At 32.2% G+C, this 25,168-nt stretch overlaps 2 protein-coding genes across 2 annotated transcripts; one reads left to right on the forward strand and one right to left on the reverse strand.

Moving 5' to 3' along the window:
* The first annotated feature begins 12,233 nt into the window (after positions 1-12,233).
* On the forward strand, positions 12,234-15,333 carry LOC130797934 (uncharacterized). Its single transcript, XM_057660731.1, has 4 exons — positions 12,234-12,365; positions 12,488-12,685; positions 14,229-14,492; positions 14,955-15,333. Exons 1-4 carry the CDS (start codon positions 12,363-12,365, stop codon positions 14,994-14,996), a joined length of 507 nt encoding a protein of 168 aa, XP_057516714.1. The 5' UTR covers positions 12,234-12,362; the 3' UTR covers positions 14,997-15,333.
* Positions 15,334-16,569: 1,236 nt separating this feature from the next.
* LOC130798214 (putative disease resistance protein RGA3) lies at positions 16,570-24,746 on the reverse strand. The gene is made up of 3 exons (XM_057661104.1): positions 24,243-24,746; positions 17,705-20,657; positions 16,570-17,272 (listed from the first exon to the last, which is right to left on the reverse strand). The coding sequence occupies exons 1-2, from the start codon at positions 24,493-24,495 to the stop codon at positions 17,722-17,724; spliced, it is 3,189 nt and encodes a 1,062-aa protein (XP_057517087.1). The 5' UTR covers positions 24,496-24,746; the 3' UTR covers positions 16,570-17,272; positions 17,705-17,721.
* Positions 24,747-25,168: the final 422 nt, after the last annotated feature.

Genomic DNA, 25,168 nt, shown 5'->3' on the forward strand with positions numbered 1-25,168 from the left:
ATTCAAGTCATTTTTAACAAGACACCTAATTCCTTGGAACAACCTATCATATGCGGAGAAACTTAAAAAAATACAAGATATTTATAAGACCTTCTATAATTGACACTTTTTTATTCATCACAGTATTTGTCACTCACAATATTTTATCATCTATTTGTTCCAGAAAAATCTAATTTTGTTCTTCGAATCTAATTTTTATTAGCAATTTGTTCCATTTGAAAGGTTATAAGATTTAAAAATCGCATATTTGAGTTAAAAATACATTTTACCTTTATTATATAATCTTTTATAGTGCGACTTATAAATTCTTGATTCAGAAAGACACTTAATTCACTATACTTTCTCTGTCCCTTTCATTAAAATTATTTTTTTATAAATTATTTTTTTAATTTTGTATTATTTCTATTCTGGATAGCAATTTATCTCATTCTCCAAATTAATTTTTCTTTCCATTAAATTTTAATTATTTTACTATCAGTGCAAAATAAAAAGATAATAGTATGAATTTGTTCCCATAAATTGATTGGACGGTGGGTATTTAATGTCTAATAGTTGATGTTTTTATCTAAAGTGGTGGGTTTCAATGTCCTTTTTTAACTGTTGGGATCTCCTTTAATTGTGCTTTAAGGAAGTCTTGTTCTAAATAATTACTACTACTACTACTTACTCCATTATGGAGTAAGTTGGAACAAATTGTGCTTTAAGGCTCAGATGATGTAAATTATGTCCTAGAATTATGTAAAAACTAATCACAGATTAAGAGTAACAAATGAATTGTACAATATTTCTAAGTAATTTTGAAACAGAGAAAGTAATAATTTCCACTGTTTTTTGATGACTACATACAATAGACTCTTTTGGCATTAAATATTCTCAAGTATTATAACAAAAAATTATAATAAGTTGATATTATAAAAATATATATTAGAAAGAATTAAATAAAATTTCAGTTGACTATTTTTTTTTTATACATTGAAAAAAAATTGTAAAATAAAATTAAGCAATATATAAATTAATTATCAACATCCTTCAAGGGGCAACAACTTGGTAAAAAGAAATGTCCCATTTGCTTTTTGGACATTATTCATCTCTTACTCTTAATTTGTATTTTATTATTAATCTATAAGTTAAAACATAGTCAAGTGGGATCTTGTTTGATTCATCTCAATGCAAGGATTATTTATATCAACTTTTCATAATTTTTAATTACGCACAATTAGAAATATTAAGAATTGAATAAGCGCATTGGATAGAGTGTATAAAACAAATAAAACATTAAGCGGGTGTTTGGTATGAACTTTTTAATACTGAGGATTCAATTACCATTACTCCACATATTTGTTTGGTATGATATTAGGTTAACCCAATTCCTTTCTTCAGGGTAATGGATACCCTTACTGTGTTACCATCCATTTATGTCAAGTAACAAATTCCTTTTTTATGATCAATTAAGTGTTTTTCTTATATTTTCATATCAAACAACATATAACTACAACCCAATGTGCAAAGTGAGGTGCATTTTTTAAAACTAAGCTCATAGGATAGGACTTGATCATTCTTTTTCAGCATGCCGATGTCTGTTGAAACAGTGGTTTCTGTGCTCTACTAGAGTTTGTCGATTATACTAGTGTTTGAATTTTGATGTTGTTCAATGCCTTCCTTGCCTCCTTTTGTGAGTCACTGTTATAACAAGTAGCTTGTGGACCTTGTACTAATGTCTACAGTCTACATTCCCTTGGCTGAGACTCTGTATTATTTCTTTCTGTTTAAATTTCATAATTTTTTAAAATAAAACAATAAGTATTTTTTATATCTTAAGTTTTAATATATGGTATTATGGCCTTGGCCTTAGAAGAAACCATCTACATGGCATGATTTCTCTTTTTTATTTATTTCTCTTATTTTTGTTTATTTTTGGGTTTTTGAATTTATTGGTTTTTTGCCCCCCATGCTAGTGCCTTTGCATGGTGCCTAAAGCCTAGCCTTTTTGGATCTTTAGCGCCTTAGGGATTTTCACGACTTTAAAAATCTTAGAAGTTCTTGTTGAATTCTATTACTATTATACAATTGATTTGGGCTTTAATTTGGGAATTTCTACGGAGTTTTTGCGTCTTTGTTTGTGATGAACATCTTTTAAGATCAATTATGAGAGCATTTCAAAAAATTGCATGATGCATGGTGCATAGTGCATACACGTAGTTAATTTATTTGCCCACTTCGTATTTTAGGTCAATTTGTCCTTGTAATATGACCCTCTTTTACTCTGGGATACATTGTTTACCTTTCGGTACTTGTTTTTTGTATATGTATTCCTTTGTTCACCACGTTTCTCTTTTTTTGAGTTGATGACCTAAATATGTGTTTTCTGCTCGACAGAGAAAGAAAATCTTTGCTTATATGGGCTCCCTAGTGAACATTGGGAAGTCAACCTTCCTGCTGAGGAGGTGCCTCCAGAGCTTCCAGAGCCTGCCTTAGGCATTAACTTTGCAAGGAATGGAATGCAAGAGAAAGATTGGCTAGCTTTGGTTGCTGTTCACAGTGATGCGTGGTTGCTATCTGTTGCATTTTATTTTGGTGCTAGGTTTGGTTTTGACAAAGCTGACAGGTATATATTGTAGTCTTGGTTGTGAGTTTGCATTATCTTATAATTTTATGTTTTTTAATAGCTGCTACACTCTTCGTATTCATGTTTTTTTTTGTGACCCGTCTGTAGTTCTTATACTTTTGATGGTTATCAGAAATGATAACGTTTGTATATATTGATCTTCTTGGTGTGTCTGCTTCATATCCTTTGTTTTTATATTCAGATGTTTATAGGTGCCATGTGTTTCAAAGTTTGTGGTTGTTTTATTAATTGGTTGTGTGTTTTGTGCTTGATTTCTTGAGTATAGACTAGCATATAAGCTGTAATATTTTCGAAATGACCATGATTTGTGTTTTTGGTATTTTGTACTATATAGATTATAGATCTTTATTAGTATGACACGTCAAATTTGAAGCCATTTGTACTAGTTGAGAATTTGATGCATGATTAGTGATCTGGGTATTTGCCTATTTTGTGTGGATTATTATGTTATATTGAAGCCATTGGTTGCATTGGTGATTCTTCTATATTTTTCATTTTGCCACTCAATTCTAGCTGTCTCATTCTTAAAGGTAGATTGAGGGATTGATTGGTTTAATGTTGTTTGGACATAAGAGAGTGAAATGATCGATAAAATATAATATCACATTGAAGACCATAAGAATTAACACAAAAACTCGAGAAAATTTCAAAACCATCAATTTAGACCAACACAATTCATGTGTGTAACATTTTTACTATCCTACCCCACTAACCTACAATTACCCCTATCCTACCCTACCCTAAACCCCTATCCTATCCTACCCCACCTTAAACCCCTACCCTATCCTACCCCACCCTAAACCCCTATCCTATCCTAAATCCCTACCCTATCCTACCCTAAACCCCTATTCTATCCTACCCTACCCTAAACCCCTATACTATCCTACCCTACCCTAAACCCCTATCCTATCACTATCCTAACCTAAACATATACTTTCTATTCTAAGCCCCTACCCTATCCTATCCTACCCTAAGTTAGTCCCCCTCCCTTATGGCTCTAAAGCCTTCTATCCTAATCCTAACCCCTCACCCGACCCTAGAAACCCAAACCTCCCTACGCACTATTCTATACTATGCCCATATAGCCCAACCTTCTAAAGTAAGAAGATAGCCAATGGGAACACTTAAGCAAAACCATTGGATTTCACATGAGACTATTTATAAGAAAGTAGGAGCTTCCCATCTTTCATTTTAGGATGTGGGATCGGATGTGTTGCAATTCACCCATGAATTGAAATGTTTCATACATGCTATCCCACATTGCCTTTTAATAGACAGAAAGAGGAGAAAAATCAATGAATAAAGATTGATTCCATAAAGTTGGGGAAGCATCAATGGCAGGAAGTATAAATTCATTTTGAAGGATGTATTTTTCTGGGATTTCTCCTGTACTAATCTTGATGCTATATCTTCTTTCCTTGATTCATCCATTTCAACACTTATAGGGTTCTCAGTTTCTCACTTTCACTTGCTTAATCTTTTAGCTTTCTGTAGATCAAAGCTCTTATCCAATGTTTATGACTTATAACGTACTACTATGTCAAATAATTTAATTATATGTGACTCGGTCGGTGTTCTATTTGCTTTTTGGACACTATTTATCTCTTACTCTTAATTTTTATTTTATTATTAATTTATAAATTAAAATTCAGTCAAGTGGGATTTTATTTGATCAATCTAAAGATTATTCATATAAATTTTTCATAATTTTTAATTATGTACAATTAGAGATATTAAGAATTGAATAAGTTTATTGAATAAAGTGCATAAAACAAATGAGATGCTAATAGTAAATTGGAGGGACTAGGGAGTATATCTATGTAAATTTATTTCATCGAGACGAATCATATAACAGACGAATCAAACAACATCTCACTTGACTATTTTTTTAATTTATAGATTAAAAACTAATCACAGATTAAGAGTAACAAATGAATTGTACAATATTTCTAAGTAATTTTGAAACAGAGAAAGTAATAATTTCCACTGTTTTTTGATGACTACATACAATAGACTCTTTTGGCATTAAATATTCTCAAGTATTATAACAAAAAATTATAATAAGTTGATATTATAAAAATATATATTAGAAAGAATTAAATAAAATTTCAGTTGACTATTTTTTTTTTATACATTGAAAAAAAATTGTAAAATAAAATTAAGCAATATATAAATTAATTATCAACATCCTTCAAGGGGCAACAACTTGGTAAAAAGAAATGTCCCATTTGCTTTTTGGACATTATTCATCTCTTACTCTTAATTTGTATTTTATTATTAATCTATAAGTTAAAACATAGTCAAGTGGGATCTTGTTTGATTCATCTCAATGCAAGGATTATTTATATCAACTTTTCATAATTTTTAATTACGCACAATTAGAAATATTAAGAATTGAATAAGCGCATTGGATAGAGTGTATAAAACAAATAAAACATTAAGCGGGTGTTTGGTATGAACTTTTTAATACTGAGGATTCAATTACCATTACTCCACATATTTGTTTGGTATGATATTAGGTTAACCCAATTCCTTTCTTCAGGGTAATGGATACCCTTACTGTGTTACCATCCATTTATGTCAAGTAACAAATTCCTTTTTTATGATCAATTAAGTGTTTTTCTTATATTTTCATATCAAACAACATATAACTACAACCCAATGTGCAAAGTGAGGTGCATTTTTTAAAACTAAGCTCATAGGATAGGACTTGATCATTCTTTTTCAGCATGCCGATGTCTGTTGAAACAGTGGTTTCTGTGCTCTACTAGAGTTTGTCGATTATACTAGTGTTTGAATTTTGATGTTGTTCAATGCCTTCCTTGCCTCCTTTTGTGAGTCACTGTTATAACAAGTAGCTTGTGGACCTTGTACTAATGTCTACAGTCTACATTCCCTTGGCTGAGACTCTGTATTATTTCTTTCTGTTTAAATTTCATAATTTTTTAAAATAAAACAATAAGTATTTTTTATATCTTAAGTTTTAATATATGGTATTATGGCCTTGGCCTTAGAAGAAACCATCTACATGGCATGATTTCTCTTTTTTATTTATTTCTCTTATTTTTGTTTATTTTTGGGTTTTTGAATTTATTGGTTTTTTGCCCCCCATGCTAGTGCCTTTGCATGGTGCCTAAAGCCTAGCCTTTTTGGATCTTTAGCGCCTTAGGGATTTTCACGACTTTAAAAATCTTAGAAGTTCTTGTTGAATTCTATTACTATTATACAATTGATTTGGGCTTTAATTTGGGAATTTCTACGGAGTTTTTGCGTCTTTGTTTGTGATGAACATCTTTTAAGATCAATTATGAGAGCATTTCAAAAAATTGCATGATGCATGGTGCATAGTGCATACACGTAGTTAATTTATTTGCCCACTTCGTATTTTAGGTCAATTTGTCCTTGTAATATGACCCTCTTTTACTCTGGGATACATTGTTTACCTTTCGGTACTTGTTTTTTGTATATGTATTCCTTTGTTCACCACGTTTCTCTTTTTTTGAGTTGATGACCTAAATATGTGTTTTCTGCTCGACAGAGAAAGAAAATCTTTGCTTATATGGGCTCCCTAGTGAACATTGGGAAGTCAACCTTCCTGCTGAGGAGGTGCCTCCAGAGCTTCCAGAGCCTGCCTTAGGCATTAACTTTGCAAGGAATGGAATGCAAGAGAAAGATTGGCTAGCTTTGGTTGCTGTTCACAGTGATGCGTGGTTGCTATCTGTTGCATTTTATTTTGGTGCTAGGTTTGGTTTTGACAAAGCTGACAGGTATATATTGTAGTCTTGGTTGTGAGTTTGCATTATCTTATAATTTTATGTTTTTTAATAGCTGCTACACTCTTCGTATTCATGTTTTTTTTTGTGACCCGTCTGTAGTTCTTATACTTTTGATGGTTATCAGAAATGATAACGTTTGTATATATTGATCTTCTTGGTGTGTCTGCTTCATATCCTTTGTTTTTATATTCAGATGTTTATAGGTGCCATGTGTTTCAAAGTTTGTGGTTGTTTTATTAATTGGTTGTGTGTTTTGTGCTTGATTTCTTGAGTATAGACTAGCATATAAGCTGTAATATTTTCGAAATGACCATGATTTGTGTTTTTGGTATTTTGTACTATATAGATTATAGATCTTTATTAGTATGACACGTCAAATTTGAAGCCATTTGTACTAGTTGAGAATTTGATGCATGATTAGTGATCTGGGTATTTGCCTATTTTGTGTGGATTATTATGTTATATTGAAGCCATTGGTTGCATTGGTGATTCTTCTATATTTTTCATTTTGCCACTCAATTCTAGCTGTCTCATTCTTAAAGGTAGATTGAGGGATTGATTGGTTTAATGTTGTTTGGACATAAGAGAGTGAAATGATCGATAAAATATAATATCACATTGAAGACCATAAGAATTAACACAAAAACTCGAGAAAATTTCAAAACCATCAATTTAGACCAACACAATTCATGTGTGTAACATTTTTACTATCCTACCCCACTAACCTACAATTACCCCTATTCTATCCTACCCTACCCTAAACCCCTATCCTAATCTACCCTAAATTCCTATCCTATCCTACCCCACCCTAAACCCCTACCCTATCCTACCCGACCCTAAACCCCTACCCTATCCTACCCTACCCTAAACCCCTATCCTATCCTACCCTAAACCCCTATTCTATCCTACCCTAGCCTAAACCCCTATCCTATCCTACCCCACCCTAAACCCCTACCCTATCCCAAGCCCCTATCCTATCTACCTTAAGCCCCTATCCTATCCTACCCTACCCTAACCTCCCCTAGGCCATATCCTACCTAGCCTATCATACCCTACCTTAAGCCCCTATCCTATCCTACCCTAACCCTTCCCTAGGCACTATCCTAACCTAAACATATACCTTCTATTCTAAGCCCCTACCCTATCCCATCCTACCCTAAGTTAGTCCCCCTCCCTTATGGCTCTAAAGCCTTCTATACTAATCCTAACCCCTCATCCGACCCTAAAAACCCAAACCTCCCTACGCACTATTCTATACTATGCCCATATAGCCCAACCTTCTAAAGTAAGAAGATAGCCAATAGGAACACTTAAGCAAAACCATTGGAAATCACATGAGACTATTTATAAGAAAGTAGGAGCTTCCCATCTTTCATTTTAGGATGTGGGATCGGATGTGTTGCAATTCACCCATGAATTGAAATGTTTCATACATGCTATCCCACATCGCCTTTTAATAGACATAACCTGAAACATTGTGTAGATGATATCACTTGAATTTTCTAATGAAACAAAGGGAGTCTTTTTTTTTGTTGTTTTTTTTTTGATTTGAAATGATTAAATGATGAAACAAGGGAATTTAATTTGGTTTATAATAAAATTGTGTAAAGGTAATGTATTAACGGTTGTCAAAATTACTTATTATCTTTTTAAATAAATTTTAATTAATAATATTTAATTTATTTTATGATAAATTTTAAAATTTTAAAATACTAAGAAAATACATATGTTACAACAAAATTTAAGATTGAAATTGATTATTAATATGAAGCAAGTAATATTATTGATGCTCCCTTAATTAGTTTGCAATGTTGCATCATATTACATGTGTGTATATATATATAACTAATTGATGAATATATTACTCAATTGATACATTACTTATTCTAAGTAATATTATTGATGCAGTTCGAGTTCGATTTTGCCCTTTTCGGTTATCAAACGCTTCGAGTGCAGTATCGGTTCGGATAATTCCGGTTCGGTAAACATAAAAAATTAACATTTTTTTTCGGGTCGGATAATTTCGATTCCGGGTCGGATTTTCGGGTCGGGTTTGTTTTGAACAGCTCTAGATACATGTCTATAAACAGATTGTTTTATCATAATATCTAAAGTATAAATTTTAATTTTCAAAATAACATCATGCTAAAAATTAAACAACTAAGTTGAGTATTATGAAAGTAGATGTTTAAATTAATTTAATTAGACAATTCAACGCATATATAAGACGAATTTAACGACGAGATGTTCTTGAATCTGATATTTCTAATTATTTTGGCCCAAAATTAAAAAAAAAGTATGAAAGTGTCATGCATGTGGAACACCCATGTTTCATGTGCTTGAATTTATTTTACTTTGGATGCCTTTGTCTCATCTGCATTTCTATTTCATGTATTAAATTTGAACAAATAAAAAAAAGTATTAAATTTGACATTTGTAGTTGAAATGAAAATTGCCAACCAGTAACAAGTATTTCTACATTATTCGGATCACACCGGCCAAACTAGTACCTATTGGACCAGATTTAGATGGATCGGCTTTAATTATTGTATTTTTATCACTTCATTATAAAATAATTTACTATTTCTAAAGAAAAAATTCAGATTGTGTCATTGTTATTGTTTCTATAAGAAACATGAAACAAAAAAAATAAAATATTTAATTTTTTAACAGGAAACGACAGTTAAAAAGTTTAATTAAGAGATTACAACTATAAAGAAAGACTTGTCTAGGAGGTTAGTGATTTATCAAAAAACTCTTCCAATGCTTAAGTCAGTTCGAAAATAGTGAGATATAGTTATTAGGGAGTAACTTTAGCGGGTAATTTCTGATAGAGGTGAGTAGTTTATGATAGGTGGATAGTTAGGGTTTTTGATTCATAGATGGCGGGAAGTTATGTAAATCACAGGCAATTGGTCAAATAATTGACTGAAAAATAGTCATCCCATTAAAGTTGACTTTTAATTGAAGGGTAAATTTGTAACTTCATTAGGGTAATCAAATAGATGAAATTTTATTTCTCAACATTAGCCCCACACGAAGAGTGAAAGACACCGGATTCATCGAGTAAGGACATCAGTCTATATGCGGAATGAAAAAGTACATATTATGACAGAGGTAACGTCTCAAAAAAGATACCTCGATTATATGTCTCGAATACCTGAATTTTCAAACAAGATCTCAAAGAATTGTAGCCCCGAATTTTCAGGGGGTTTGACTCTTCAATAGTTCAAATATAATACCATACGCAGAATAAATTAGCCCTAAATCTTCACCGTATGCTAATAAGGAGGTTCAACTTTTCCTTGATTCAGACTGAGTTCTGCACTTGGGATAATTTAGCCCCAAGTCTTCACTTTCGAGCTAATAAGGAGCTTGGCTCTTCAATGGCTAGGATAGAGTTTCATATATACTTAGCCTCGAGTCTTCACTTTGGGCTAATAAGAAAGGTCCCACTCTTCAATGACTCGGACAATGTTCCATACTTAGAATTATTTAGCCTCAAGTCTTCAATTTGGGCTAACAAGGAGGTTCTACTTTTCGATAGTTCGGATAGAGTTCTATACTTAGAATAATTTAGCCCCAATTCTTTACTTTGGGCTAATAAGGGGGTCCTACTTTTCGATAGTTCGGACAAAGTTCCATACTTAGAATAATTATGCCCAAAATATCACTTTTGGCTAATATGAGGGTCTGACTTTTTGGTATTCCGGACAGAGTTTCAAGCCCCAAGCCTTCACTTTGGGCTAATAAAAGGGTCCAAATTTCTCGTCAAGTTAGGTCAATTAATTAAAGAGTAGGTCATATAGTTGTAGTTGATCGAGTTAATTAGATTATAGCCCTTTTTGTATGAGACCGTCTCATCATAAGACGAGTCCATACAAAAGGTCCACAATGTTAAAAGTTTCTATTATTGAACTATTTAATTTAAGTATGAGACACGTTTCATGATGAGACCGTCTTATATAAGAATTTATGATTAGATTAATCATGTAAATAATTTTAATTAAAGGTTGAAAGGATTGACAAATTTTAATTAAAGGTTGAACGGAATGACAACCCTGTAACCACATACTAAACTTTAATAAAATTTTAATCAATGACTATCCAAACATTATATTCCTACCAATTTACCCAATTGTCTCATTTGACATTACAGTCAATTCAATGCACCAATGAATCCTATATATTTTTAATGGTGCATAATTTAAAATTATAAAAATTGATATTAATAAAATTTGTATCAAGATGAATTAAACAAGATCCCATATGAGTATATTTAACATTTAAATTAAGAATAAAATATAAATTAAAAGTGATTGATGAATAGTGTCAAAAATTCAAATGAGATAATTTTTCTGAATTAGTAGATGGAGTATTATGTAGGGGTGTTCAAAAATATCCGATTCGAATTATACGATCTGGAATATCTGGTATCCAATTAGAAAAAACCAGATAAATTATTCGGTTTTTGAAAACCGGATAATTCAAACCGGGTATCCGATTTTTTAACTAGATCCAAATCGGATCAACATATTGGCACAACCGAGTATCTGGATATTTGGTTTTCTATTTTTTTATTATTTTATTATTTTTTATTTTTAAAATATATAAAAAAATTTCATAACTTTTTTTTGTTTTGGTTGTTAAATTTATTAATATGTACGGTTCTCAATCATAACTAAATTGTATAACTAATTTATTGTTAATTAATTTAAACTTTTGAAAATCCAATTATATTTCCAAAATGATTTGTATTCTAAGTTTAAAAAACAAGCTTCTTTTTTTTTAAATTGTTTAAAAAATAGGCTTCATTAAAGAAAAAAAAGCTAAGTAAGCTTAAATAGGTATGTAAAAAAAATGTACAATTGTTTTAAAAAAAATGAAAATCGAAAATTCGGTATCCGATCCAGATTAAACCGAATATCCGGATTTCGGGTATTCGGTTTTTTCAGACGAGAACCGAATAGTAATTTTGACTATCCAAAATATCGGATATTCGGATCGATCTGATATTTGATTTTGAACACCCCTAGTATTATGTATAATCAAATTGACGAGATATTTAATATGAGCTCACACAAGATCCGAAAATTGATCCACTTTAGAATATCGTACTTAAAATCTATTTGAACGTTCGAAATTTCAATGTACAAACTATATATATTGAGTTTTAACAATCACTCACAAAAGCTCACTAACTATATTTTAAAAAGAATTCACAAAATGCTACTCCCTCCCTTCTGCATACTTAAAAAAAAATTGCTTTTTGATACTATTTACTTATTATTTTTAATTTATATTTTATTTTTAATCAAAAAATTAAAATATAGTCAAGTGAGATCTTTTTGATTAATCTCAATGCAAAAATTATTAATATTCACTTTTTATAATATTTCGTTGTATATAATAAGAGATATTAAGCATTGAATAAGTACATTGGATAATGTTTGAAAAAGCAAATGTCCCCTTGTCATTGGAATGGAGGTAATATTTATTTAAAAATTATTCTTCTTATGAATTTACACATTGTAAAAAAAATATATTTATTTAAAAAGATGTCATAATTTGAGGTTGGAGAATCGAAGTCCGAGCAAAGTTAAAAACATGAAATCCAAGTCTAAGTCTTAGGCTGAGGTGAAAAAAAAATTCCAAATTTTATTCGGTAAAATCGAAGTATGTATAATCAGATTTAAGTCCAATTTAATTTTATTTCTACTTGTGTCTCTTTGAAATTGCTATTCATAATAACATATATCAATTTAAAAAGGAAATTTTAGATTTATTTGCAATTCCAATGATTATGAATCTTGGGTGCTTTTTAAAGGTGTATTAGCACTAGTATATGTAATTAAGGTATATATTCATTGAAACTCAGTCAAAATTCGATACTGAATAGCAAAAAGTTCATCTTAAAAAAAAAAGCGAAAAGCCAAAATACACACAATACAAAATAGCAAATGGTATGATTTTAACATTTTATGCTTGTCTGATTTTGCCCTAAGATTAAGTTTTAAGTTTACGATTAATATCACATTCACTTAGAATTTGTTCTTTTTGTTGAAGATTTTGGTTTGTGCTGCAGGCAACGGAGAAATATGGGCCATACGGTTCTGCGTTTGAATCCAATTGGAGTTACGAGCTTGGAGTATGCGAGTCGATTAAAGAAATTGTGATCCGCCATGGATGGATTGTTGATGGTATTGGCTTCGCTAAACTTGATGCTCTTGGTGCTACTTCTTCCACTCAATATTTCGGCGGTTTTGGTGGAGACTTTAAGAGGGTAACCCTACCACTATAATTTTTTTCTAAATGTTCAATTTGTTTCATACTTTATTACTAATTTCTCCGCCAACCTCTGATTTAAATATGATCAAATAAAAATAATAGGTTAGCTTATTGGTTGAGGATTTTTTTGGAACGCGCTAATACCAGCAATTTAGTTTTCACTTTTTACAACACGGATTTAATCTCTTTTGCCTATTTTGAGATATAATATTCTAACAGTTCATTTGGTAGGTTGTAATAAACGGTGGTAATTGGAATGAAATAATTTTGGTTGAAAAATATCTTGGCTACCTTGATGATCGTGCTTGTCCAACTTCAATTATCTCATTTTCTTCATAAAACACATTCCAATCCATATTATTGGAATAGGTGGTATTAGGTGGAAATGAAAATTTGTAACAAAAAAACTTTTTTGTGATCTAAGTTTCATTACCATTGGAATGATATGGAATTTTTGATGAAATTTTTACACTATAAATCATTCTCATTACCACCTTTATTACTATTAACCAAACGGGTCGTAAAATCTTAAATTTTAAAAGCACAATGTGTAAAAGATTCTTAGAGCTTAAGCACAAAGCACAGGGCGAAGATGAGAGTTTTTTGTTGGCCTGACACTTTTTTACTAAATACTTTAAAATGCAATTTTAAAACGAAGTATATAATACTTAAAACACTACGATAGTTATATTACAATATCAACAAGTTTGAAAATATTCATTATCATATTGGTCAACACTAATTTAGCACAAGACTATTATAATGAAAATATGAAGAATACTCAAATTTATTTTTTGGGTCTTAACTTGCTTCTCTTCTTTTTTTTAAGTAATAATTTCTCGAACTTCAATTTAAGTGGATTTGGGTTTTGAGTTTTATTTATTTTTTAAAAATATAGGTGCGAAGCACATCAAGATGCACAAAACGCACGCCTCTTGGAGTGAGCTTTGCCTCACCTTAGCCAAGTCTAAACTCAAGGCGCAAAACGGAGTGAGCTTTGCCTTACCTTAGCCAAGCCTAAACTCAAGGTGCAAAACGAGGCACATCTTTTAAACTAAAGTCTAGATCACTACCCCTATCAAAAAGAAAAATTCAAAATTGAAATAGATAAATTCTATTGATTAACTTTGATTTCTCACATGTTTGATATTACCTTGGAAAAAGAATACAAAACTAAAATGGAAACACAAACACTAAATAGCTACGAGAAAAAAAAAAGATTCACCAATTTCAATTTCTAAATTTCAATAATTTGGAGCACCAAACCAATAACTACAATAGAAATAAACTAACAACTCATTTGAACTTAAATTGATTATTAGTATATTAAATGGTAAGAGCTGTGAAATATGATTCGTCAGTTAGTTCGCCTTTTGAATTTGCAATTCGCTTAAAATGGTTTAAAAATAGATTAAAATCGACTATAATTCATCGCAATTAGTGACGTGGGTAAAAGCGATAAAAATAATAAATTTATAAAAGTTTTGTTTTTAAGAAGAGTTGGAGTAGATCCATTAATAATTCTTTGTTTTTTGTAGATAATACTGAAGAGAAATGAATACATAACACGAATAAGTGGAAAACATGGGTATTACACTCATCATTCAGCAACTGATCCATTGATCGCTTCCCTGACGATACACACCAATTTGCGGCCAACAGGATATGGACCATTTGGATCGGCAACTTCTTGTAGTAATGTTACCCATTTTTCTTCACCCTTCCAACTAACTGACAATGTTGTCAAACTTTTTGGAAAAGCTACTTATTATCTTCTGTCCATCGGAATTGAAGTGACAAAGGTGAGCTCTGAATCAATCTTTATTCTTCAACATTAATTAAATATAAATAAAGCGTTTTTTGACAACTTTTTAAAAGTGGTACTTACTCTCCGACTGAGGCAAAAACGTTAACATTAATAAATATCTAAAAGAAGTGGTTCATTTCACAAATAGTTATTACTAACAGAAATAACTTGTCAATAAGTTGTCATGAGTTAAAAATGTGGAAACGATCGCAATTACGGTGATGGAACGAAGATACGGTAACGTAAATGCTGCTGTTATTGTAATGGCTGAATATATACCCCTTGATATAGCCAAAAATACGGTTTTGTTTAAAACAATTAAAATGCGGGAAATATCGGTTTAATTGTTTTGAAAACCGTTACAATGCGACCGGTTCAATACGATGCTACCTTATTTATACACTATGATAACAAGAATGAAATCATGTATATATTTAACCCTTCAAATCTCGTGTAGGTGGGAGTCACTAATAACAATGACGGCTCAGAAATGCATTAATACTAATTCATATACATGGGTATGATGGTGCTTGGTGTGCCTTCACAAAACTGTCAGCTCCTTCAAGGCATGTCCTTTGATGTTTCAAATAGTATGACTATCTTGTCTATCATATATCTTTATGTGTTGTATATTTAATTTTTATGTTTAGTATCACCTATTGTATTGCTATTTGCTTTCCTAAGATAGTTACAATTCCATGTTTTCTTTTGTGACTTTGACACAATTTAGAGGTGTTCGGTAAGTGTAATGGAAACAAAATAGTAAGAAAAGAAATGAAAACTCATTATAGTTTTCACATAATTGTTGATTATAACTTTTAATAATGAGCTTTCAATCCGATGTAAATTTTATTTAGATTTGATCAGATATAATTTTTTGCTAATATGAATTGATACTTTTATGTTTCTTGACATTACGAAGATTTTCATCAATAAATCAACATTCACTATTAAATCAAAATTATGATCCTAAACTCATAAGAGACATAAAAATTCAATAAATGAATGAATATAACATGGTACAAATTACAAAAACTATCCTATGGAAAGAGTGGAAAATTATTTCAAACATAAAAATAAAAAGTGCTAATATAGTTTTATTCATTGTCATTCAAGTACACCTCTACGATGAAGCCTTTTAGAAATAATATAGTTCTTGAGAAGGAAAATGTGAAGATTGAGCATAAAAATGATGATGAAGATTACAATATGGAGATGGAGGAGGATATAGGTAACTCCGAAGATAGGGCTGGCAATGAGGTCGCTTCTACATGAGTTAATTGTTGATCAAGCCCCATCAATTGAGGGTGACCATGACACAACTTCAAATGGAGTTCCCACCAGTAGCAAGTAGCAATGCACGCTCTAAGAAGAAAAACCGACAAAAAAACCTCAAAGTAACTCAACCCATACACCTCAAATATAATGGCTTAGGTCAATCATCAGAAAAGTGACGTAGACAATATAAAATGTAACTTGACATTTATATTCGCACAATTTTTATTTACATGCAAGGAGTGAGGCGCCAGGATTTGAAGAAATCAATATGAGAAGATATAATAAGAAAACTATTTGATGATGTTTTATTAATTTATGCTAGATTTATTTAACTTTTTGAAAAATTAATTTAATTGACATAGGAAGAATCAATACAATTTTCTTTTTTGTTTATTATATTTCATAATCAACTCAACAAAAGCAAGAATGATGTTTTTCTTTCAATTATTGCTGAAAGATTTAGAAATTTTAAATTTCAAGTTAGTGAGTAGATGAATCTCTAAGAAAAGATAAATTTCATAAATCAAAGAAGATGAAAATGAGAAAGAAAAATATTACAGAGGAAAATGAAGTTAGAGAGAAAATTATTCAAGAAGCATATAAATTAATGTCCAAATGAAATATAACGACACATCTTAAAGGACAAATGAGAAAAATATGTGAATGAGAATTAAAACCAAGTTAAATTAAATGTGTAGATGAAAAAAAAAAAAAAAAAAACGTAAATCATAGTCAAAAAATAAAATTTGTGCAAAATCCATAAGACTGAAAAAAAATAATGCAAATGAATCACAAGTAGCAAGACAAGCTTATCCTTCATATAAAACTTGCAACAAATAAAGATCATGCCATAAAGCCATTGTCTACTTAACATCATTAATTAATAATTACAATATACTTGCATAAACCACATTAATCAGAAACCCAGAATAAGCAAATCTATACAAGATATTTGACCAAGCAAATTTATCCAAAATAGTGTACAGAATCTTTCTTTACATAGTTCATACAACAATCCAAGATGGGTTAGGTCATGGCTAATATTATGAGCAATAACTTCACATATACTCTTCTATCGTGATGAGATTGCTACACTTGAGCATCACATAACACAAAATTTTGGTTCGGTTTTGAAGATAATAAGACAAAATTAAAATGTGCAGAAGGTACAAAAGTGAGGGTGTGTGTGGTCAATTTTGAAAATGAAAATGTAGTAATCTCAGTAGGACGGACAAAATAGGAAAATGTAGGAGTATGGTGTTACTATATCATACAGATAGTACTTAATAGGATAAAATAATGGTGTATACTTGTCATACGATTGTGAGCTTTGTAGATGTATCTCACGATGAGCACTGCTGGTGCAACTGCTACTCCAACCGGACTCTGAGCCAATGTAGCGGTGTCCTTGCAACATGAATCAGAACTACTCAAGGTAAATACTAGTTCCGAAGATTTCTTCTTAGGCTGCTAGTGGTAGGAGAAGACATCCCCGTCCTGGTACAACCAGAAGAAGTGAGTACGAATTGAACACTGTTAGAGTATATAACACATCATAGGGCCTCAACCTTCTGCTTAAACTTTTGGTTGAGTTGGTTTCTTGACATGGTATCAAAAGCCAGTGTTAGAGTATATAACATATTCAGAAGCCTCAATCAAAAGCTTAAGCTGATGGTTGAGGCCCCAGGATATATTATATACTCTAACAAACCCAGCCCAATGCACATAATGAAAATTGAAAGGCCAGTTTATCTGTGAAATTATATTCAAGTAGTTCAGCAGCCTGGCCCCTGGGTTTTGAGGATGAGCAGATTTGATCATTTATAACATCCATAGATATTGTTTATATTTTGAATACAGCATGTTTAATACTCACCATATTTTCAAACATTGCTTAGAAACCATAGAAAAGAGAAACAAAACGTGTACCTCATTGAAGAACGTCATCATATTTTGAATACTTCAGGAACATGCTGAATAACAGACCAATCCTCGCCATCAGACTGTTGGCATCTTTTCACCAGCTTTGGACATTCGCGAATATCCAGTTGTTCCAAAGACATGAGATTAGCAAATGAGTTGGGAAGTTGTTTCAGCTTTGGGCAACATTGAACCTCAAGTTGCTTTAAAGAAGAGAGCTGACCAAGTGTTTCAGGAAGTGTCGTTAAAAGGGGAAGGCTTTTGATGGTGAGCCGTTGAAGTCGAGTAAGGTCGCCAAGCCAATCCGGAAGGGCTTTCACTTTAGAAATTGATTGCAAACATAGACCCTCTAGTGTTGTTAGGCTACCAATGCTGTTCGGTATTGACTCCAAGTCGGGTATGTCAATTAATTTCAAATGCCGGAGTCTCTGGAGGCCTTGCCAAGCATCCCCAGCGTCATGATCATCGTCCTGGTTCATATCCCCCAAGTTTGACCTTATGATTCCCAATTTTTCTAGGCAAGAAAGATGTTTCGGTGCACCACTAATATGTAAGCTTGCACATTCACAAACTTCAAGCAGCTTGAGGATTGATGGAGGTTCAATAACCAAGTTTGTTAACGTTAAGCATTGCCTGATAGTCAAGGATTGTAAGGCAGATAGATTGATAGAGAGAGAATGCAATCCACGAACTGATACAATTATCAATGTCTTCAAAGTTGAAGAACTTGAAAGCGATTCCTGATACGACAGCATCTGTTTCAGCAGCACTGCTAGGATGTTATGTACCTCTATAGATTCGAGCCTTTGCATATGAGGAAACCCCTTCAAGTTTGGGCAGCCAATTACTCTTAGTTGAAGAAGACGAGGAAAAACAAGATGTTTATGGTCCTCACGTGACCATCCCTTCAATTTTGGCAAGTTAGCCAACATCAGATACTCCAAGGATGGGAAGTAATGTTCTGTAGATGGCGTATCTCCATCATTCCCCCGGATCTCTATGTATTCCAACTCATTAAGACCCCAAAGTTGAAGGGACCTAAGATGAGGCAATGAACTGAAAGCTGGAAGATGTTTGCACCAGCTGCAAGGCTCGATACGTATAGAAACAAGGCCATGGAGGGAGCTCAAGTCTTGAAAAAGCTGCTCGTTTTTCCGAAAGGGATCTACAAACCTTTCAACATCATGAGGGGGTTTCATATAATGACTCACATTTGCAGATGACCATACCACGGATAGATTAGATAGGTAAAGGTTCCTCAAGGTTTTAGTGATACCCTTCAATGTATCTTGGTCTTGGGTATACTTCAAGTAACGGATTTTTAGCTTCCCAACAAGACCATTCAATTTATTTAGTGCTTCTAATTTATTATTTTCTCCCACTTTGAACACATCTAACTTTTGGAGAGAAGTCAATTCCGCAAATTTAGGAGGCAAATCGATCAATCTATCCCCGGTATACAAGTGCCTCAATTGCGTCAATTTGTGAAACCTTGTGGGTAATACCAATATGTTAGAAGGCCGGAGATCCAATGTGCACAGCTTCGTCAGTTTAGTGACGCCTTCAGGAAGTGATGCAACAGAGACACCAACGCGGAGGTATTTTAGCTCTTGCATATCATCCAAGAAATCTCCAAGGTTTGCACAATATGCAGCAGCCAAATCCAACACATGTAAATGCTTCAAAGTTGATAACTCTTGAGAAAGATCTGGAATTGATGCAAACTCTCGAGATTTACTTGGCAGAAAAAGAAGAGACTGCAACTGTGAAACATCTGACAGCCATGGCGGAGCAGTCCATTTAGAGTCAACGATAAAACTTAAATGCTTCATACCTTCAATTTTCTCTGGTTTTTCATTCCCAGAATGGAATTCATCATGATTCACTACATCCATGAGGAACTCTTTCACTAATGGATCAATCTTGTAGCTAATCGTATCCTCATCGCTATCACTTTTTCTTTGTTCCAAGAGATACCCAAATTTGTGCAACACCATGAACGACGAATAACCAACCAATTCCTCCTGCTTTTCCTCTTCAGTTAAAAAGTTTAAGGCAGCCCAAAGATGAGTAAGGTCATCCTTATGAAATTCATAATCCTCAGGAAACAACGAACACAAACTCAAACATTGTCGATTGTTTAAAGACAGGTCTTTGTAGCTTCTGAAGTTTACCCTTAAAAGAATACAGTCCAATGGATCCTGTATGCTTCCCAACACATTTTCGTGAAAATAACACCATTCCTTTTCTTTTTTACAAGAGAGAAAGGCGGCTATGTTTTCCAAAAGCCGGGGTATGTGAGCATACTTCTTACAGATTTCTAAACCAATTTCAGAAAAAACTTGATTACTCGCTTGATCTTCTTTGCTGAACGCTATGCCTTTAAACAAAGTCCAAGAGTCGTCCTCAGATAAGGCTTTCAACTTATAAATGGCATCCTTATGCAATTGCAAAGGACCAAGTATATTTTCCTGGGATGTAGTTAAGACAACTTTGGTTCCACGGCCAACCTTTCCCAATAACTCATCCAATACAACCCTAAGATCTGGTTGTGTTACATCATCTAATATAAGCAAATATTTTTTCCGATCAACTAAATCATGGAACTTCTTGATTATTTCACTGTCAGAAGTTCGATGTCTAAAGACATGATCCAATAATTTACTCGGACCTTCATCAAATTTGTCAGACATGTTAACACAATGTCTTACATCGAAATGAGTATCAATACGCCTGCTGTGATAAATATGATGAGCTAAAGCTGTTTTTCCTGTCCCAGGCATACCAAAAATAGGAATTACTGATACATGATCGTCATTTTGTTCACTAAGCTTCTGTAAAATATTGTATTTATCATCTTTTCTCCAACTTCCTTCTTCCTCAATAACCAAAGGCACCCAATTCATCAACTGTGATAGCTCCTCTGCAATTTTAACACCCTCCTCCTTGTTGTGTGTTTTCTCTGTTTAAAAGGGGAAAAGTGTAGAAAAAGTGAATATATGAAAAGAAAATATTTTGCCAAAAAAAAAACACCCTCCTTGTATTTGACCTAATTGAAGTAATTTGAGTTATTGTTCCTTTTTTCACTGTTCATTAAAACTAGTAATGTGAGTATATTACTTCTATTGTTTATACTTGTTTCATGTTCTTGTTCATTAAATATAAACTAGCAATGTCAAAATTTTCAAGTGAATACTTAGGAACATGGCAATGTTGGTAAACTTTTATATTGATGATTGGGTGTTGTTTGTTAGCGGTAGTGGGTTGTTTGTTACGTCCGGGAAGAGTTCTAAAAAGAAAAAAGGGTTTAACAAGGGCAATAATACTGGGTTGAGCGTCGGTAACGATACGGATAGGTCTGGGATTGGTAATACTTTAAAAAAGACTAATTATTCTTGTAAAGAACAGGGTCATTTTAGGGCTAACTATCTTGAAGGAAGAACAAGTCCCAAGTTGCAACATTTGAGGAGAACCGAAAGAGAGCTACAATTTAGAAGAAAACTTAGCATTAGTCAGTTCTGCTAGGTCTGGTGATCTGTCTAATAGGTGGGTAGATTCGGGGTGTTCGTTCCATATGAGTCCACGTCGAAACTGGTTCGATACTTATGAAGCTTGCAATGGGGTAAGGTTATAGCTAGTAACAATGCTACTTGTAAGGAAACTAATATTGGGTCCATGAGATTGAGAACACCTGATGGGCGAAGGTTGACTCTAACTAGCATGCAACATTTTCTTGCGATGGGGGAAGAAATTGATTTCATTAAGTATCTTGGATGATTTGGATTACAAAGGTGTGTTTTCGGATGGGGAGCTGTCTATCTACAAGGGTTATGTTTGAGTACTTGAGGGTATCAAAAAGAACACCCTTTATGTCTTTGAGGGTGTTACACTTTGCGGTTTACGCATCAGTGACTCATCAGGAGATGATCAAGATTGGCACATGAGGCTTGGTCTTGGTCATATGGATGAGAAGGGGATGCAGCTGTTGTCCAAAAAGGGTATTCTATTCGGTGTCAAGATTGCCAACCTCGAATTTTGTGAGCATTGTGTGATGGGGAAGAAACACAGGTTAAAGTTTAGCAGGGGTGCTCACATCACAAAAGTGCTCGATATATCCATTCACCGTTCAAACTGCTGGGGGCCATCTAGAGTAGAAGGTATGGGAGGTTACCGCTATTTTGTCTCATTTGTTGATGACAAGTCTAAAAAACTAATGACCAACACTTTCGAGTAGGGGTGTTTCTTAGCTTGATTGATCAAATTATGTTGGAATTAGATGATCGAATTGATGAGATAAGTAAGGAAATGCTTATTTGCATTTCATGCTTTCACCCAAAAAACAAATTTGCTGCTTTTGATTCGAAGAAGTTGTTGCGACTTGCTCAATTTATCCTAATGAATTTTCAAGTAATGATTTATTGAACTTTGAGTATCAACTTGAAAATTTCATTTGTGATGTTCAGTGACGAAAGATTTTGGGGCATAAAGAATCTGAATGAGCTTTCTATGAAACTTGTTGAATTGAAGAACCGTTTAATACATGTGATGGTGTATCTCCTTTTGAAATTAGTGCTGACTCTTCCAATGGCGACAACATTTGTTGAAAGATTTTTTTTGCAATGAAAATTATCTAAGAATAAACTTCGTAATAGCATGGGTGATGAGTTTCTAAATGATAATTTAGTCACTTATATGGAGCGAGATTTATTAAAAAACATACTAAAAAAAGATATTGCTAGACAATTTAAAAATATGAAACCTCGTCGAAATGGCCTTTTGTAATGGTAAAAATTAAGTTTGAATGACTCTTAGTTATTTTGGGACATATTTGTGAACTGTGTATTTTTTAACCTCAATTTATTTGCTTTCTTATTGTAGATGAACACATGGACAAAGATTGCGCACTTGAGGGCTAGGTGATCACATGAATTTAGTATGCCTTATAAAAATCAAAAATCAAGAAATGATATGTTGAGTTTGTCTTCGTTATACTTTATTTATGAAGTTGTCTTACAAGTTATGCTTTACTTGTTAATAGTACGTTTTTATTAAACTCGCAACCCCATGTTTCGAATCTTAGGTCCGCCACCGCGGCCACATGTTTCCCGTAATTACATTTTAACATTTTATAAAATGTTTGCGGTCCCCATATTTTTTCGATAACTTTATTTTTACATTTTTTAATGCTTATCGTCTTCGGTTTTACTTCATTAACTTTATTATTCAATAAAACAATATCTCAACAATGTAAAAGATTTAAATTTCGTAATTCTCGTGAATATTCCTAATAGTGACATTAAATAGAAACGGAGAAATTATTTCACTAATATAAATATTTACCTAAAATAATGCATCGAAGAAACTTAATTCACCTTGTGATTCAAAGAGAAAATAATTCTTTGGGTATTGTCATCGTAGGACAAATACGCCTCCCTCCTATTCACCCAATTGTCTCATTTGACTTTTCACCATTTTTTTAGTGGTCAAATAGAACCACGTGTGAAAGAAAAAAATATAGTGTTTTTTAATTTTTATAAGGGTAAAGTGGGGTTAATAGGTGTAAAGGTGTTAAAAAGCTAAATTTAGTAGAGGTAAATTACTAAAGGTAACATACCCAAAATAGAAATGAAATGTGACATTTAGGATGATTTAACCAAATAAGAAAATAAGACACTTAACATAAATAGGAAAGAGTATTATTTTTTTATTTTTTAATATAAACCGCTAAGCTATATAGTAGTTTATGAAACATGTCAAGTACTTGGTGATTTATTATTATTCTAAACTTTAAAAAATGAAATAAAAAATAAACCGCCTAGTGACTCAGTATATTTTATTTTAACCATTTAAAAATTTGAAAAAATTTAAAATGTAATTTGTTAACTGCTAAGTGACATAGCAACTCATTAGGTAGTACTATAAAAACTAATTCAAATTTGGTAGCTCATGTGTTAAAGTTTGCAATGAGATGAGTTACAAGCTTTATGGGACAACCGGACAAGACATTTTACGAACACAAATTTTTGTAAAATTAGATCGGTCCATTATATATTTTGGTAAAATATTATATGTAGATGTAGGCATTAAAAATAATAAAAATAGACATTTAAATATTAAAAGTAGGTGATACGAAAATAAGCACTAAAGATAATATAAAAATGCATTAAAAATACAAAATATATGCATTAATCTTTAATAAGTTGAGCTTGAGAAAGTCTCACAAAAAAGATACTAGCTGTTTTACAATAAGCAAGAGGGCAGGTTTCGTGTATACTTGTTACATTAAATTTTTTACCCAATTTAATATATTATTTTAATCATTTATATATTAAACTAGATTATCTAAAAATTATAAAAATTAAATATTATAAAAATGTGCAATTAGACGATTCAAACAAAGTCTAACTTCACTGTATTTTCTACACATTAACGATAAGTTTGAACAATTAATAGTATAATCCTAATGTGACGTATTTAAGGAGGGAGGAAGTAAATTAAGATGCCTGTAAATAATTAAATAGCCATAGGAAGATAAAAGATGACTTACGTTCAAGGAAGGTTTCGACTCGTTTGATGGCATTGTTAACTCGTTCTAGAGCCTTATTCTCGACGAGTCCACCAGGTATTAGAAGTTGTGACTCGGCCTGACCAATAAGAGCTTCAATAATATCCATCTTATTTATAATTTGAGTCACCAGTTCACTCCCATTTTCACCGATCTTGGATGCAATGCTTCCATTATATTTCAATCTCAGCTTAACATCGCAGCAAAAATACCTCAAATTTTGTATTTTCTCCATTCTCAGTTTTCAATCTCTACCGATTCTCTATTTTGAGAGTGACTAATTAGATGAAAGAATTCAGATGATTGAATCGCTTCAATTTTTAAACCCAAATAACGATTTATGAAGAAGGGAATATTGATTATTTTTTTTTTCAAATCTACCCCTTTTATTTATTTTTTAATCAACGGGCTAACGCAGTAACACTATGTATGTTTCTATTGCACATTAAATGAGAAAAGACAGGTATGGGAAGGAAAGGAGCGAACGGAACTGCAAGGGTAAAGAGAAAATGTAATTTATTTGTTCAAACACTCATTTTTTTTTTTAATGAATTCGTCTTATTATAAAATAATTTTAATTAAGTTAGTTTAAATTATTAAAAAAAAATACTCTCTATACAAAAAGTAGACTAGAAGAAAAAAATGAAAAGTGTATTGAAAACGATCGCCAAATACTTACGATGTTAAGAACAAACAACAATGAGCAAAATTAAGTTTGACAAAGTAACAAACAAGGACACAAAGATTTAAGGAGGTTCACCCAATGATGGCTACGTCCTCCGTGGTGTGTAGTTTATGTTTATATTATATCAAATGAATACAAACAACACTTCAATATGAAGAATTACAATTGAGATAGAGATAACAACAATAGGCTATGTGTTTGGCTTAAGGGTTGTGTTTGATGT

This window comes from Amaranthus tricolor, chromosome 13, assembly GCF_026212465.1.
Source record: "Amaranthus tricolor cultivar Red isolate AtriRed21 chromosome 13, ASM2621246v1, whole genome shotgun sequence".
Taxonomy (NCBI): Eukaryota; Viridiplantae; Streptophyta; class Magnoliopsida; order Caryophyllales; family Amaranthaceae; genus Amaranthus; species Amaranthus tricolor.

Coding starts and splice junctions, on each gene's coding strand:
- LOC130798214 (XM_057661104.1), bottom strand. CDS start 24,495: ATGGAGAAAATACAAAATTTGAGGTATTTTTGCTGCGATGTTAAGCTG. Junction 20,658..24,242: donor AGTCGAAACCTTCCTTGAAC/GTAAGTCATCTT, acceptor CCTTTTAAACAG/AGAAAACACACAACAAGGAG.
- LOC130797934 (XM_057660731.1), top strand. Junction 12,686..14,228: donor TTGGTGGAGACTTTAAGAGG/GTAACCCTACCA, acceptor TGTTTTTTGTAG/ATAATACTGAAGAGAAATGA. Junction 14,493..14,954: donor TCGGAATTGAAGTGACAAAG/GTGAGCTCTGAA, acceptor AATCTCGTGTAG/GTGGGAGTCACTAATAACAA.